This window comes from Aulonocara stuartgranti, assembly GCF_965226115.1.
Source record: "Aulonocara stuartgranti genome assembly, chromosome: 2".
Classification (NCBI taxonomy): Eukaryota; Metazoa; Chordata; class Actinopteri; order Cichliformes; family Cichlidae; genus Aulonocara; species Aulonocara stuartgranti.
Window position 1 is genome coordinate 36,532,767 of NC_138940.1, and position 15,532 is coordinate 36,548,298.

Here is a 15,532-nt window from a genome sequence, read left to right on the forward strand (position 1 = left end):
TCAGTTTTCTTTAACCTGAGGTAAAAAATAATAATTTCTGTACTTCCGAAAAGGTAAATCTATACCTTTAAATAACCTCACTGGACATCCCCTCTTTTGCAGCAGACTTGCTTTATGTTTTCTTTGACCTTGTATGTATCCTCTCACAGCATTCCCAAAGCCTTGTACCTTTCCACATAAGACATCTCGGCAACCTTCTTCAAATATGAAGCTGTTATTGACATAAACACTATTTAAGCAGGTCACATGACCGCATTATGCCAGCTTAAATTACGCAGTTTGGTACCAACTTCATCAGCCCACACCTTCAGATATTAAACAGTATGTTTTTATGTGTTAGGATGGCTGTTGTAAGTGTGGGAGTGCTAAAAGCCAGTTGAGCAAGCGAGCAGGGATGTTAAAGAAGCCTCTGCAGCCCCGATGCTCTGTCCCTTCTGCCTGTTAGCAGCAGTCCCCAGGGGGAAAGCTAATACGAGGAGAGGCATCTTCTCGGAATATATAATGCCACGAGCAGATTGAGCTTTGCACTCACAGGGAGTGGCATCATTCCCTGTGAGTGGTGACTCATAAATTTATTCTTCACTACTTTATCCTGAAAGCCACTAAATCCCACATTCTGTGGGTGCATGATGCCAAGTATTTGTTGCTGTCACAATCTATGAATTTATGTCCCAGGGATGTTTTTAATAGAAGCCTGAAAATGTGCTCGTTTCACTGATTTATTTGTGCAGAAACTGCTTTGTTTTACTTAAGAGATCTTCATTTAGGACTCTATACAAATGATAAGTATGCATTTTAGGCTTTTGCCCCTTAGCATCTCTGAACACTTTCTAAAACCCAGATAATTTCATTTCCACAGAAAGCACTTTTAAAAAAAAAAAAAATATTAATGAATCCCCAGGAAGTCAAATAAGTACGCTTTCTCTTTTCCATTAACTCCACATTCACGCCTGTCCACTGCGACATGTTAATGGTAGATTTCTTCCTCGCAGCTACTCTGCGGGGTTATTCAACTGTGTGATCATCGGCTTGCACGTATAATCTCCAGATCCCGGAGTGTAAGATAATCAGAAACATCCAAATTGTCACAAACAAACAGTATGTCAGAATTCATTTGTTTGATAGCTGCTGTGCAGGCATAAGATTACTGTGAAATATGGCCATTCCAGTGATAGGAAGCTGTCCAAATGGAGAAAGATATGGTGCTTTATAGTTGCAAATAAAAAATATTGACAGTTAAACAGCCCACCTATACTGTACTGAGCGACAGTTCTTGGTGAATGACATCCTCAAGGTTCAGCTGTCGTGATTTATGTCACTAATTCTCACATTAGAGCTCCTGTCCAATGCAATCCAATGCACAAATCATGTTTAACACTGTCTGAGGATTTCATTTGTTGCTGTGTTGTGCTGACTGTGATTAAATATGATCTCTTAGAGTAATTTATATTATGTCATCCACATTGATTTAATGTTTTTCTGTTCGCTTCCACAGAGGCTGCCAATGGGAACGTCCCCGCAGGGCAGCGACCCCCGCCCCGAATCCGCAACGTTCAGATCAATAATCAGATCGTCAAGCTCAAGTACTGCTACACGTGCAAGATCTTCCGACCACCTCGAGCGTCCCACTGCAGCATCTGCGACAACTGCGTCGGTAAGAAGTCTCATCTGATCTGCCGTCGTTTGTTACGCTGCTCAGAAAGGCTTCACAAAAGGAGAAAGATGAGATGGGTTTATTTCAGGCGTGCAGAAATAGAAAGGTGAGCAAGGAGAAAAATAGCTCGCTGACATGATGGCGATTACTGATGCCTCATCCTTAATTACCTCCGTGCATTCGTTTGTCACGGTGAAAAAAAGAAATGTTAGCTTTATAAATATACGCAGAAGCGGACGGGATGTAAAAGTTTTAGAAAAACATTCGTGAGGGGATTTATTTTTATTTTTTAGAATGCCCTTTAAGTTTTGAAGGCCGTGAATTTGTGGTGCATTGTGATGCTTTGTGACGTGACGCGTGTGTGTAGCTGTGTCATCTCACAGCCCTGCAGATTAGCAGTGATTTGGTAGCCGATGAATGAAGAATGCGTTTGAAGGGAGCGTAGACTCACAGGCGACGGGAGAGGAGACAGTGGAGGCTCAGTGAGGAAATAAGTGCTCAGTCATTGTGAACACTGGTTCATCTGTGTCCACCTGCTGTAGAAACGCACACACTCCCAGCGCTAGCATTACACAACTGCATTCCTGTGACCCTCTTTTACTGCAGAGGTTTTTGTTCCCTCCTCACCTTAACTTTGCTCATACTGATGGAAGTCTCAGAGAGAAAACAGCCACTCCACTATTATAAGATGCAAATGCACAGTTTTGTAGTCCTGCACATAAAGTCTGGGGTGAAGGTGTTGGTCTCTGAATAACTGCACATATTTTATTCAGTGACTCACGCTGCAAAAAGAAAAAGAATATGTGAGACTTTTAATCAAGTTTAAGTGCTTATAGATTTATTATGGAGTGAACAGTGTGGATGATTGTTATGCTGCTGCACTCCATATGCAACCTACAAATCTGGGGCAATCAAAGTAAACACAATATGCATAAATGGAAGCTGATGTTTGTCCATATGAAATGGTCTTTTTACACTTGTTTGCTGTTTTGTTTGCATCCCAATAACTGCTAAAATCTATCTTTTACCTGAGCTACTTTTCTGTCTGCTTATATTGTCTTTGGGTTTCAGTAGGGATGCATCTATATATCACTTTGGCCAGTTTGTTAGGTACACCTGTTCAACTGCTTGTTAACATAAATATCAAATAAGCCTGTCACGTGGCGGCACCACGATGCTTTCATCTATTAGAAAATGGTCAAAATGAGCTGTGGCGGTTCAAACTGAGATGAGAACAAAGAATAAAGGCGATTTAAGGTCAGAAAATGAGAAAATATAGAAGTTCTCTTTGCATAAATGACTTATGGATAAGTGACTTATAGTCTTGCCAGATGTCAGGGGAGAGTGTTTCACGCTGACAGGAAGGCAGCAGTAACTCAAATAACTAATAATTACAATCAAGGTATGCAGAAGAACAACTCTGAAAACACAACTCATTGAACCTTGAAGCAGACGGGCTACAGCAGCAGAAGAACACACTGGGTGCTACTCCTGTCAGCTACGAACAGGATACCCAGGCAACAATTTGCACAGGCAAACCAAAACTGGGCAGGAGAAGACTGGAAAAACATTGGCACAATTTCTGCTTTGATATTTAGATGATATGGTCAGAGTTTGGTTAAATGACATGAAAGCATGGATCCATCCTGCCAATCCAACAGAGCACCTTTGGAATATGGTGGAATGGGAGATTTAGGATTTGTGCTAATGTAACAGACTATTTACCATCGTAGATTAGCTGAGGGTTTTGGTTTTAGTGGGTAAAAAAGTGAAAGTTTTGAGATCACCACAAACATTAGCTTTCATCCTCTGTGCGTCTGTACTAAATTTCATGATTATCCCTCCATTACGAGTTAAGACATTTCAGTGAGAGTCATGCTACTCATATGCGTTTTATACACTCCTATCATTCCTTTCCAGCTCGTTGCTTTACATTTAGCGACTACTTTATCCCAAAACAGCTGGAATACAAATATAGTCATCTTGGGTCAACATTTGCATTGTGTTCCTTAAATATAACAATCATCCACGGGTCCACTTGAATCTACAAACCGGTTCACATCCTGTCTGTTTGCCTCCGTGTTTACTTGATATTGTTGTGAAACTTCATCTGGGGATTGCAGCGGTGTCGGCTGCGGAGGAAAGTGTAAAGTAAGATGTTTACTTTCATTGTCCATTTGACCCTGCCCTGCTTTCATATGGCTCTCCTCCAGCTGATAGAGGAGCAGCCACAAAGAGGAAGCGATCACTATATTTAGATTCAGAAGCTGAGGCATAAAGCAGCCTTTGACTGAAAGACTGTTATTGAAATTTGTGTATTTTTAACATTCCTTTGATTCCCAAAATTGTCTACTCTCCAAGAAGGCTTGTTTTTCAGGTTCTGGAACATTTTACATATTTATAGTTCCCCTTTTGTTCTTTTTTTCTTCTTCTTTCCCTCAGACCGTTTTGATCACCACTGTCCATGGGTGGGCAACTGCGTGGGCAAGAGAAACTACAGATACTTCTACCTGTTCACCCTGTCACTCTCCCTGCTCACCATTTATATCTTCACCTTTGACATCGTCCACGTGGTCATGCGTAAGTATCCTGTCATTCAACTGGCCAATCAGAGAGAACACATGAGCCTAATCTGTAGCCACACCACATCATCCTGCTTCCTTCTTTTACTGAACATAGGATGAGACAGACAAACTGAAAGAGTATTTCTTCATATGGATGATAAGCTCTGGGTTTATTACCTTAATAACAATAATGACCTTGTAATTTCTGTTTCCCTGTCCACAGGCTCAATGAATGGTGGCTTTTTGAACACTTTGAAGGAAACACCTGGAACATATCCTTTAAAACTGAGTGTGTGGGTGATATGTTTGCTGGATTTTCATGAACACCAAAAACTGTACAGCCTTTGCCCAACCTTAGCATAGCTAAGTTAACAGAACTCTCATTACTTGAATGACAAAAACTCATCCTGCAATTGAAGATAAGCCGCTAAACTGTGACAAATAAAAAGAAAAAAATTACAACTTGCTCATATTTTGCACAGACCCTTCTGCAAGATTCTCATTATAAAATAATTCACCTGGAAACACTCTAAAATCATCCTGAGACTGTGGCATCAGGCCACACACTGGGATAATCTTAGGCTTGTAGTTACCTAGCTACAGCCCGTTAAAACCTGCAGATTCATTGATGAGAGGCAAGAAATAAGTGTCTGTTTATCTGCCTTTTCTCATGTTACAGAAATATTAGAAATTTTAATGGAAAAAAATCTTTAAAGTTGTTTTAATTAAGTTATTTCTAAATGGTCTTATTTTTTCTCCTTTTTGCACAGTTAGAAGGTAAAACCGCTTCTTTCATCGCTCTGTGTTCTTCCACTGACATTCACTGCCTTTAATCATGTTACATAATTTTTTTTGCTACGCTGTCTGCGGTTTAATCAGTAACCTCGAGTCAGCCAGAAACATCTGTTACTGTTTTCTTAACTGGAGCTCACTGTGCTGGAGGTGCTGGTGTGTTTCTTCACCCTGTGGTCAGTGGTGGGACTGACTGGCTTCCATACCTACCTGATTTCTCTCAACCAGACCACCAACGAGGATGTAAGTACTTTTTTTATTCTTGTTGTTTTTTGTTGAATAACTGCTCAGGTCTACAGTTCATTTTGGTTCGAGTCGAGTCTCAGTCAGTCCATTCTTTATTATTTATTATTATTTATTGTTTTCATAAAAAATGAAGATGGAAAATGACAGATGAACTCCTGAAATAATTAGGCAGCAATTGCTTTATGAGCGCACATACAACATTGGTTCCCCTGTACCCATAAAAGACTAAAACAACTGAGAGTGAGAAAACTGGGAACTCTGCATGCTCATATGGTTCGACATTTCAGTTACAAGGCAGGTCCCAGCTAAAGCATCTCGTGCTCTGTCATCTTTTTTCACTGGAATGGAGACCGTAATTTGCAAATTAACATCATGTAAGATGAGACGAGATGGTCTGGGACATTCACAGCAGTAGAGTGGACAGAGCAGGAATAAATAGGTGTAGCATAATCTAACAACAGAAATACTATATAAAAACAACTAGAAGAAAAATGTACGCTCTAAAAAGCAGAAGAAATATATGCATTAATAATAATACAACTGACATTTTAGATGCCTCGTAGCAGCAAAAATTGAATGTTTCATAGTGCAGTGGCTGCATGTTAATAGCAGCAAATACTGAGTATCACACATGTGTACCTTTAGTGAGTCTGACAGCACCTGGGTGAAAACACCTCCCAAATCTCACCTTCACACTGTCACTGAAGGAGTTGCTCATAGCTGTCAGAGTGACTTGAATGGGGTGGGAGGTGTTGTTTAACGTGTGATGACAGTTTAGCCACCATTCTCCTGTCACTCATTACCTCTACTGGACCACTAACTCCATTCACACTTGTTGGTTATTGAGGCCATACAGTCATTAGGAAAGTGTTTACTGAGGCGATCCTGCAGACATCTGAGTTATTTTGGAACCAAAGAAGTGACGCGCTGCAAGTCATTACAAGAATACAGATTGAGCTTTGTCCATCTTTTATGTACAGTCTATTCTGCTTACACTTTGACAGACAATTATCTCATTTATTTTATTTTTCCAAGTTTTCTGCAACTATACTCTGATTCTTCAAACTTTTATTTTTTGTCACATAACAACAGAAATCGATATTTGGCAGAATCCAGTGAGCTGCCTACTCTGTAGGCTGCATTTGCCAAGCTGATCCTACACAGTGTTTGGAGCATCAGTTTAGTGTTCGAGTGGGTTTCATAGACTTTAGTCCAAGTGAACCGCTGCTCAGACCAGTTTACGTTTACATTTCATTAAATCCACATGTGGCTTAACACATCTGGTCAAGCTGCATCTGGATTAACACAGAGACACATTTACTCGTCTCTGTGTTTCTTTGCAGCCTTCTCATTTTTGGAGGAACGTGTACGACTATTTCAGCTCAGAGGAAGGCGATAATACAGCTAAAGCTGTTTGTTACCTGCCAGAAACCCTCGAGGGGAATATGGAGAGGCGTTTATTCTCAGTTCTTTAATGCCCCATTAGGAGGACTCAAATGCTTCGGGGTTGAACAAAGTCCAACCCCACTGACCAATAATAGAGATGAAGATAAACGCACATATTACAGTAATGCTCGGATTTTTAAGAGTGATGGGTTAGATGTGTTTTCTGGTGAGGTCTTGGTTTATATCTTGAAGGTAATGGTCAGGTGGATACATAATTAGGATAAATCACAGTTTTAGCAACATTGTGATCGGGCAGATTGGCTTCCTGTGGCTGTAAAGATAAACATGCATCACCGTGGTCCAACACTACAATTTCTAAGACCAGAGAGCTGTTACCTTGACAACAGCTCCTCCTCGTTCAGCGCTGAAGGACAGAGGGCTGGTAAACTGTAGCTCGTTAAAACAAGGTTGGTATATTGTAAACAAAAGAAAAGCAAATAAAGTGTCTGACGACCAACAGGAAGAAAACAGAGACATAAAAAAATGAGATATTAACTCACTCTCATTTAAGAGATTGTACACACAGAATTCACCAGCTTGTTTGTTATTTTTCTGTAAAGGTTAATGCTTTATTTTTTATCTAAATCAGGAAGACTGAGACAGAAAACCACCAGCAGGAGCAGCTTATTCTGCTCAGACTCTCAGCCATGCGACAAATTGTTTGCAGTTGGACTCCTCTCAGCCAACCAGCAGGCTGATGGAGCGTAATGATCTAAAAATATGCACAAAAAGCTTCTGTACTTAATAAAAGCACTGACAAAATGAAGCTGAAATAAGTCGAAAACAGACGCGCCGGTCTCTTTCTCCCAGCTTGCCAACTACATTTAGAAAAAGCTTCTCCGGCTGAATGAGGAGGAAAAAAGTATTGATTGGTTGGCCACATTAGCACTGAGTCGTTATTTAGTCACTGCACACAGAAACACAGAGTCAGGCTGATGCGAAGCAGATGATGAGCGGCGGACATGCAGGTGGATGAATTCACAAAGGGAGTAATTTGCGTTGCGTCTGTGCAAATATACTGACATTAAACAGCACGTGTTCTTTAATGGAGGCTTTGTTAGCCCAGATCTAACTGCAGAGGCTCTGATGAGAAGCAGCAGCAGCGATGTGGTGGGAGGTTCTAGATGGCTGAAAGCAAGAGAGTGCACTCATACTTTGTTGTAATGATTAATTTATAATTCCCCTTCTTCTTTCCTGTGGGATGGCTGGCCTCATTTTTTCCCCATTTAATCTGTGATAAAGCAGTGGAATGTGCACCTAAAACGTGTAACGTTGCTTCAGGAGTTGAAACAATAGCTGTCAGCCCAGCTGTTTCAATATCTGTGATTGGGCTAATAATAGATGCATCGATACCTGCAGGGGCCGGGCACGGCGCCAGAAACACTGCTGTGGCAGAGACGAGGAGGGGGAGTGAGAGGAGAGAGGGAGGAGAAGGCGAACAGGGGAAGGAAGGCACCTTGAGTGTTATGGTTGCTCTGGTCTCCCCGTAGGACGACGCATGCTCGATGAAGTGTGTCACACATGCAGACACACGGAGGCATGTGTGAGGCACCTTGTGTGCAGGCTCCTGACCTACATCTATGATGCCTAAAATAAAGCTTTTTGTCCGTCCTGCTGGAGGGTCAGGGAGTGCATGCTCTGCTGCGAACAAAGAGACGAGCCTTTACAACGATTACAGATGCACTCACAGATGCATTCAGAGTCTGTTTTATCTACGTTTCCTGTTTTTAAAAAAATCAAATCTAATGTGGCTCTAATGCAAAATCTGCAAATAATTGTTGTCCACATTGAAGGTCATTGGATTATAATGGAAATATTTGTTTTCTGTTTTGTGTATTTTATTTTATGATGTTGTGTAACTGTGCCAGATTTATTCACACGAGAATTTTTAAAAAAAATCTGCACTCATTGCACTTTTTGTTAGTAAATGCAGCAGGGGGGTGATTCCTCTGGTTCCAAAAATGAGCTGTATTAAAAGTATCTAATAGCTTGTTTCAGGTCTTATTTAATGGAAAATTATGTTAATTTTGGAGCTAAATAGACTATAAACTTGTGCATGATTAAGGTCCAGGTTTCTCCTATATATGAAAGCAGTGTCCTTGATTTCTTCTTTCAGGTATTTAAAAGAAATTTGTTTTAAAATCTGTCTTTGCAGGAAATATTCCTAAAGATCCTAAAAAATTATAGGCGGTGTCAATAAAATGATGCACAGATTTGTATTTGTATTAAAAAAAAACAGCTATATATGCATAGCATAGCATATATGCATAAGTAAAATAATCGTTTAACCCCTTAAGCCCCAAAAAAGCTGCTGTGTAGTGGTTTTATTGCAGAAGAAAACCTTAGTATGAACTCAGATTTTTAATGAATGAATAAAGTGGTTCTAATCTTCCATTGCCCTGCCTGTTTGTACCCATCAGCACATAGATTTCCCAGTAAATCAGTATTCATTAACTCCTGACAAGCTAGATTTTAGTGGGTCAAACCCAACACTGTGGGGATAACTTCTATAAATGGAAGTATGCTTTTGAATAAGGTATAAGCACAGGGAAAATCTTCATGAAAGAAAAGTGAGTGCTACTGCGGACGATTGATAGTTTGGTAGGGTTTGCTTCTTCACTGATTTATGTTGTGGTGAATTTTGTTTTGCATAGATTAAAGGATCCTGGTCGGGAAAGAACAGAGGCCAGAACCCTTACAGCCACAAGAACATCATCAAAAACTGCTGTGAGGTGCTGTGTGGCCCGACATACCCGAGGTAACTGCTTATTGTATCTTAGGCTCACAGTTTTTGGGGTTTTTTTGGTCATTTTGTCAGTGCAAGACTGTTTCCCGCACTGTTGTCTGAGCTTGGTGGCATTGCTTTGTTTTGGTGACTAATGAGCAGAATGATTGCTTCGTCTCACCCTACAGCGTCTTGGACAGAAGAGGACTACTGCAGGAGGATACACTCATTTCCTCCAGCAACCCCGTGCCACAAACTACGGTGAGTGCCCACAAACACACCCACATGCACTCTTTCTCATTGTAGTCTCCTCATTCAGACACACCGATTCGTGAGTGGATGGAGGCTGCAAAGCACAGAATAATGAATATAGAGCAGACATAAAACAGTTGAAACCACTTAGAATTGAGAGAAGAAAGGAAGTGTGTGTGTGTGTCAGTGTCAGAGAAGGGCCATTTTGTGCCTCTTCTTAGCATACAGATGCTGGCGTTTTGCATTCACTCGTGTTTGTTCCACTGCTTTTAAATGCGAACAGGACCACTATAGTCAGGATTATTTCCATCTGCAGTAATTTATATTGGGTATTATAGCTCTGTTCTGGGACCTCCTCGCCCTTTTATGTACAAAAATGGAGCAGCAAGACCTGCACAGAATAGAACACTGGTTCTGGTTAAGCCAAATACAGCATGAAAGGGGGAGATGAAGCGCAAGTGGGTCACAAAGTGGCTTGCAGATGCACAGCAGCTGAGGACCGGTGAAAGCCACTTAAACAGCGCAGCCTGTGTAAGATTTGTTGTTTGTATGTGTGGACGGGTATCAGCTGAACTATTAGCTAACATGTGCTTTCACTGAGATCACGTGATCAGCTGGGATTGAGGCTGAGCTTGACTTCAAGATCTGCTTTTTACTTTTAGATATATTTTGTGGGCTTTTTAGGCTTTTTTTGATAATGTAGGACAGTGGAGAGAAAATGGGAAAGACCAGGGAAAGGTGCACAACAAATGGCCTCGAGGTGCTTTTACCTTATGGCGTATGGGTCGCCTGCTCTATCCAGTTGGCTAAACCGGCGTCCTGTACACCTGCTTAAACTAACACTATACAGAGCAGGCATTTAAGTCTTGGAAATGTTAAAGTTGCCCAAGTGAAAAATCCTGTAACTGTCGCTGTGTCCATCCATGGTGGTTTAATACTTTTCTAGTTGTGCTGCAAACAATAATTGCATTTTTGGAAGTGCACTTACTTTTAAATGGTGTGTTGGGATCTTTTCTGTGCCTATATGGGTTCTCTCCAGGCATTCCTGCTTTCTTGCACAGTCCAAACACATGATTTGGTTGTCTGCATCACCGTGCTAGCCCTGTGGTGGATTGGCAGCCTGTCCAGGTTGTCCTGTGACAGATGAGATGGGCTCCAGCCTCCCTGTGACCCTGAATTGAATATGCACTTGGATGATTAGTGTGTTTTGCTGCATATGAAATCATGTATACTATATAATAAATGTGTTCTGAGATCTCAAAATGGACATCGAAACAAATACATGGTGTTCAAAAAGATCTAGATGAAGTACTCAAGTTGAAAAATCTTTACTGGCATACATTGTGTTGAGAGCAAAATGATGAGACAGCGGTCAGTGAAAACCCAAATCACCAAGCCCTTTGAGGGATGGATTCAAAATTACACCAAAAATCAAAGTTAAGATTGTTGAAGTTATTGTTTTTGATAAAGGAATTAGTTCCAGCAAAGGAAGAAGAATCACAAAGAGATTTTTATAAATTATATAGTTTTAAAAATGGTACTAAAGAGGAAATCCACAGCTTGCACTTGAAGTAAACCAATAAACGATCCAGCAGTACTCAAGCACTTCACGGCATTGGGTAGGTGTCTTCTCTGTGAGCTTTTTCAGGTTTTATTGTTTTACATTGATATTTCTACATTTATTTTATTATCTGACTGATTTTAACTGGGTTCGGAAAATGTGATGAGGCACACGTTTGTTCATCAAAGCCCAGAATAAGCTGTTACTGTAGTACCAATAAAATAAAACAACACAACTTTCAACTTTGAATTTGACTTCAGTCTTTAAAAAATTAAAAGCTGAGCCAAAGGAAGTCAGTACAATATCAGTAACGCGTGACCTTTTAGTACTCTGTCGTCACTGAGCTGAACTATAAGTGGTGATTTTAGCCGTTTTTCCACTGGAAATGAGCGTCAGCCGACAATGTTTTGATGGAATGACTCAGTGTATCGCTGCTATTGCTTCATTACAATCTGTTGTGATGGCAATAACGACCTCTGTTGTACTCGGTCTTACCACAAAGGCTTCTGAGTGCTTTAGCGGGTGTTTTTATGTCACAGCATCACAGTTGAGCAAGATGCAGGCGCAAAACCTGCAGGTGTGCAGCTCAGATCAAAATGAAGGCGGCATTCAGAGTTGGGTGTGGTCCAAACCATGAGTTCAGAGTTTTATCTTTTTGTTTTTTAATTTAGCAGCTCTCTATCTCTTCCTAATATAGAAAATGTAAATGTGATAATAGTATATGAATTTCTAATATAAAAGGAGCGACTGTGTTGTCTCCACCCAGTCTGGAACAAAAGAAAGATTCGCCTGTTTTATGTTCTTCTTCCTGTTAATCATCTGATTCAGATCAGTTTGTCGTTACTGCATCTTTTCAGCTTGCTGTCCTCTAGGGAAGAGAATTGCACATCAATTCCAGTTAATAGCTGGTACGAAATTGCTCAATCTATCAAAACCGTGTGCCGCCCAAGTCTAACAGCTCCTTTTAATAGCAGTGGCGTGTTTGGGTTTTTTTTTTTTTTTTTTTTTTCTTTGGGGGGGTTGCTGTCAAACCGGTGGCAGTCAGGCTTTTGCACACCCAAGTCAAGTGCAAGTCTCACTTTATTCTAACTCAAAATAATATTACAGCATTGATAATACCACTGATTGCAACAATATTGGCACTGCTATAAACCCCACAGTTTCAGTGACCATGTTCATTGTCCTCTCCCTACAGAAAACCACAGCTCCGCTCATCCCCAACGAGCACACACCTGATGATGCCAAGCCGAGCATTGCTGCCTCTGCGGAGAAGAACGCCTCCCCGAAAGAGGAGCACCCTGCAGCTACGAAAGTCCCACCCCTGGCTTCACCCGAGACTGATGCAGAGACTTCCATCGCCAAGGAAAGGGCCCATTAGCTGCATTAGAGGGCGGCTCTCATCGGGGGTGCTCCTCCAGCATCCTGCCTGGTCAGGAACTGAAGCATTAATAATCAATGTCTGACTACTGTGAGGAGGACTCAGTTATTCTCCGACTCCTGCCCATCAATCCCTCAGAAGAGCGGAGATTTTGCTGCAGCTCCTCCTCTTCCCTGCTTTTTCTCACTGGTAGCTGCAGAGGAGTTTGATTGACATTCACTCCTGCAGGAGAAGTAATTAAATGGAAAGTCAGCAGCTTCCCGTCTCCTGAACACTGCATGGAAAAAAAAAAAAAACGCATAGGGGGGAAAAAGCTGCTGGGGTGCCGCAGAAAAGACACTCCCCAAGCTCTCGACAGCCCCTCAGTTTGCCCGTGGGCTTCCTCTGACTGTCAGTACTCAAGTATGTTTATATTTAAAATAGCGTAATGACATTTATTATAAGAGGCCAGTTCAAATATCCTTGCAAGTCTCTGGCAAAAACAGAAGCTATCACTTCTGGACATGTGTACAACTTCATACATACAGTCGGTTTATGTTGTGCATATATTACACGCCCTATGCAAACCACAAGAAGGCTGGAGAAGCAGCTTTGAGAAGAGTGTGGTGATAAAGGGTTTCACCTTTCAGTCGGAGCTCCTGATGTCCAGGCAGCAGGAGAACGTGTGAATCCTTAGCTGAGAAATTCATTTAAGGCTCCTTCCAGGCAAAGTCTACCTTGTACTCTGATACTGCTGCATTCAAGTACTGGTGTCACTGATGTGCATCTTTTCTTAACAAAGTGATCTCATCCAGACCAACGCCTGTCCTTTCATTTTTTACGTTATTTTCTTTTTTATCTAATCAAGGATGTAGTGTGCCATCGGCGCTCTGAAACGGATGACACTGAGTCACGCACATTTAAAGTCTCATATGTGAGAAAAGGCCTGATGAGCGTAGAGACACTCGTAGTACCAGTGCCTTAATGTAACGGTTGCATCCATCTGTAGCAGCTGAGGTTCACCAACAGAGGAGCCCTTCAAATCATTAATCCAGTGCTAACCTGTGGAGGTGATATAAAGGAAAAAGCATGAATCTTCTACTTAACACTACAATTTTTATGTTGTTGACAAACTGTGAATTTTCCAAATCTGAGAAGGAATAATCACTATTTAGCTGAAAGGATCACAGAGCCCTGTGGTGAGTTTATGTTGCTGCGTTTTAAAATATCGCAGGTCACTGAAAAAGAGCTTGTGAGAAATAAACAACTAAGCAAAGCCATCTTTTAACTGCAGGTTGCTTCAGCAGCGATAGATGTGCTGAAAACTCAGCTGCTGGGTGAGGATGAAAGAACGAAGTGTGTAGCCAGAGTTAATTATTCAGCCTTTGAGCTCCTCCTGATCTTCCTCCCAGTCCTCTCTCTTCCTGCCGTGTTCTGCCTCTGTAGAAAAGTCTCATATCTTACTCCTCTCCTCCTTTTACTTGCACAGTTTTTTTTTTGTACAGTACGCCCACGACCGGTGCAGCTTTCGCTGCAACCAGCTGTGTCAGGCTCATTATCGCAGAGAATTTTTTTTTAAAAAACAAACTTTTATCCTCACCCCCCTACGTGTCTTTTATTTTGCTTTGGTCACAACGATCGCCTGAGGGTACAGCATCTGTGCAAAGACCAATCAGAGAAGGAGTCAAGCAGATCCTTTGTATTAATTGATGTTAGCTGATAGTGAGAGTTAGTGATTGTGCCGTATGCAAGACAGAGTTTGTGTTTGTGAAATACACTTGTGTAGAAGTTTTAGCACCGTATCAGACTCTAAAATCAAGGGTAGAGAATAAAGTTTAGGGTGAATTGAGGACGGGGCATGCCATCATTTTTATTTAACTGTCAGACTTTACAGCTTTAAAAACTTGATGGGGTAAAAGCATTAAAACTTTTTCAACCAATATTTTGTCGGTTCATTAACTCGTTCATTCTCTAACTGTTTCAGCTCTTGAGGAATTCTTTCTACCTGCTCTCAGGTAATCCCTGACATGTCTCTGTTGGAGGATGCTGTGAAGTGTGTAGTTGTGTAAAGAAGTGTAATTACTGAGTATTTGTTTGGAAAACTCAGAGAAATGCTAAAATTTACAGTAAACCGAGACCTTTTTTTCTTTGTTTTCAACTAAAGCTGAACTTAGTGGGCTTTCTTGTGGAAAGTATTTAAAGATAGTTTGGTGTATTTAATTGTCACCGAGAAGCAAGAATGTATGATGTTCGATTTTTGAGAAGGGGGGGAAAAAAAAGGGAAGCTCGTGATGTTCAAAGGGAGGATGAAATTTAAGGTTTAGCTGAAAGTCTGCAGACCACAGAGAGGCCGAGCTCTTGTATTTATTCCTGTTTTCAAAGCGGGATCAGACGTGAATGCTCTGATCTGATTATTACATTGCATTATGTATACAGATACAGTACTATACCGTTGATGGAACACTTATTTATGTCCACTTTGTTTGTTATCAACACTGTGATATATGTATTTCATTCAATTTATTCACTTCTTTTTACATGATCATTGTGTCTGGTAAATAAAAAACAAAACATGTTGTCTTATTATAACTTTGTTAACGTTTTCTTCTGTCAGTGGGAGGCTGCTCAGTTGTTCTTATTTAAAAAGCATTCAGCGGGAGATTTGTTTGATATGCAGGGTAATCACAAACCGCTGAATCATGGAAGAGAACGGTTAACACAAAAAAAGAGAACAGATGGGGAAAAACACCCTTTCATGGAAGCTTGTTTATATCACTGAAATAAATAAATTGGCATCATAAGTCATAATTTCAGTTTATGTAAAAAAATAATTCACTATTAACTAATACATTTTGAGATGATTCAAAATTTTAGCTTGCTGTGAATGTTATTGTTGCACCGTTTGTCCACAGCATGTCTTTTATCCTGTCTTCCT

General features: G+C 40.8%; 1 protein-coding gene across 2 annotated transcripts in view; it reads left to right on the forward strand.

Moving 5' to 3' along the window:
- The window catches only part of zdhhc9 (zDHHC palmitoyltransferase 9), a 32,001-nt gene extending 16,815 nt beyond the window's left edge, over nucleotides 1-15,186 (forward strand). For both annotated transcript variants that reach the window (XM_082557313.1, XM_082557312.1), the window contains exons 3-9: nucleotides 1,496-1,654; nucleotides 4,097-4,234; nucleotides 4,442-4,488; nucleotides 5,149-5,253; nucleotides 9,357-9,460; nucleotides 9,616-9,688; nucleotides 12,436-15,186. In XM_082557313.1, the coding sequence (XP_082413439.1) occupies nucleotides 1,496-1,654; nucleotides 4,097-4,234; nucleotides 4,442-4,488; nucleotides 5,149-5,253; nucleotides 9,357-9,460; nucleotides 9,616-9,688; nucleotides 12,436-12,618 (809 nt within the window). In that variant the 3' untranslated portion in view covers nucleotides 12,619-15,186. The remainder of the gene's footprint in view (nucleotides 1-1,495; nucleotides 1,655-4,096; nucleotides 4,235-4,441; nucleotides 4,489-5,148; nucleotides 5,254-9,356; nucleotides 9,461-9,615; nucleotides 9,689-12,435) is intronic.
- Nucleotides 15,187-15,532: the final 346 nt, after the last annotated feature.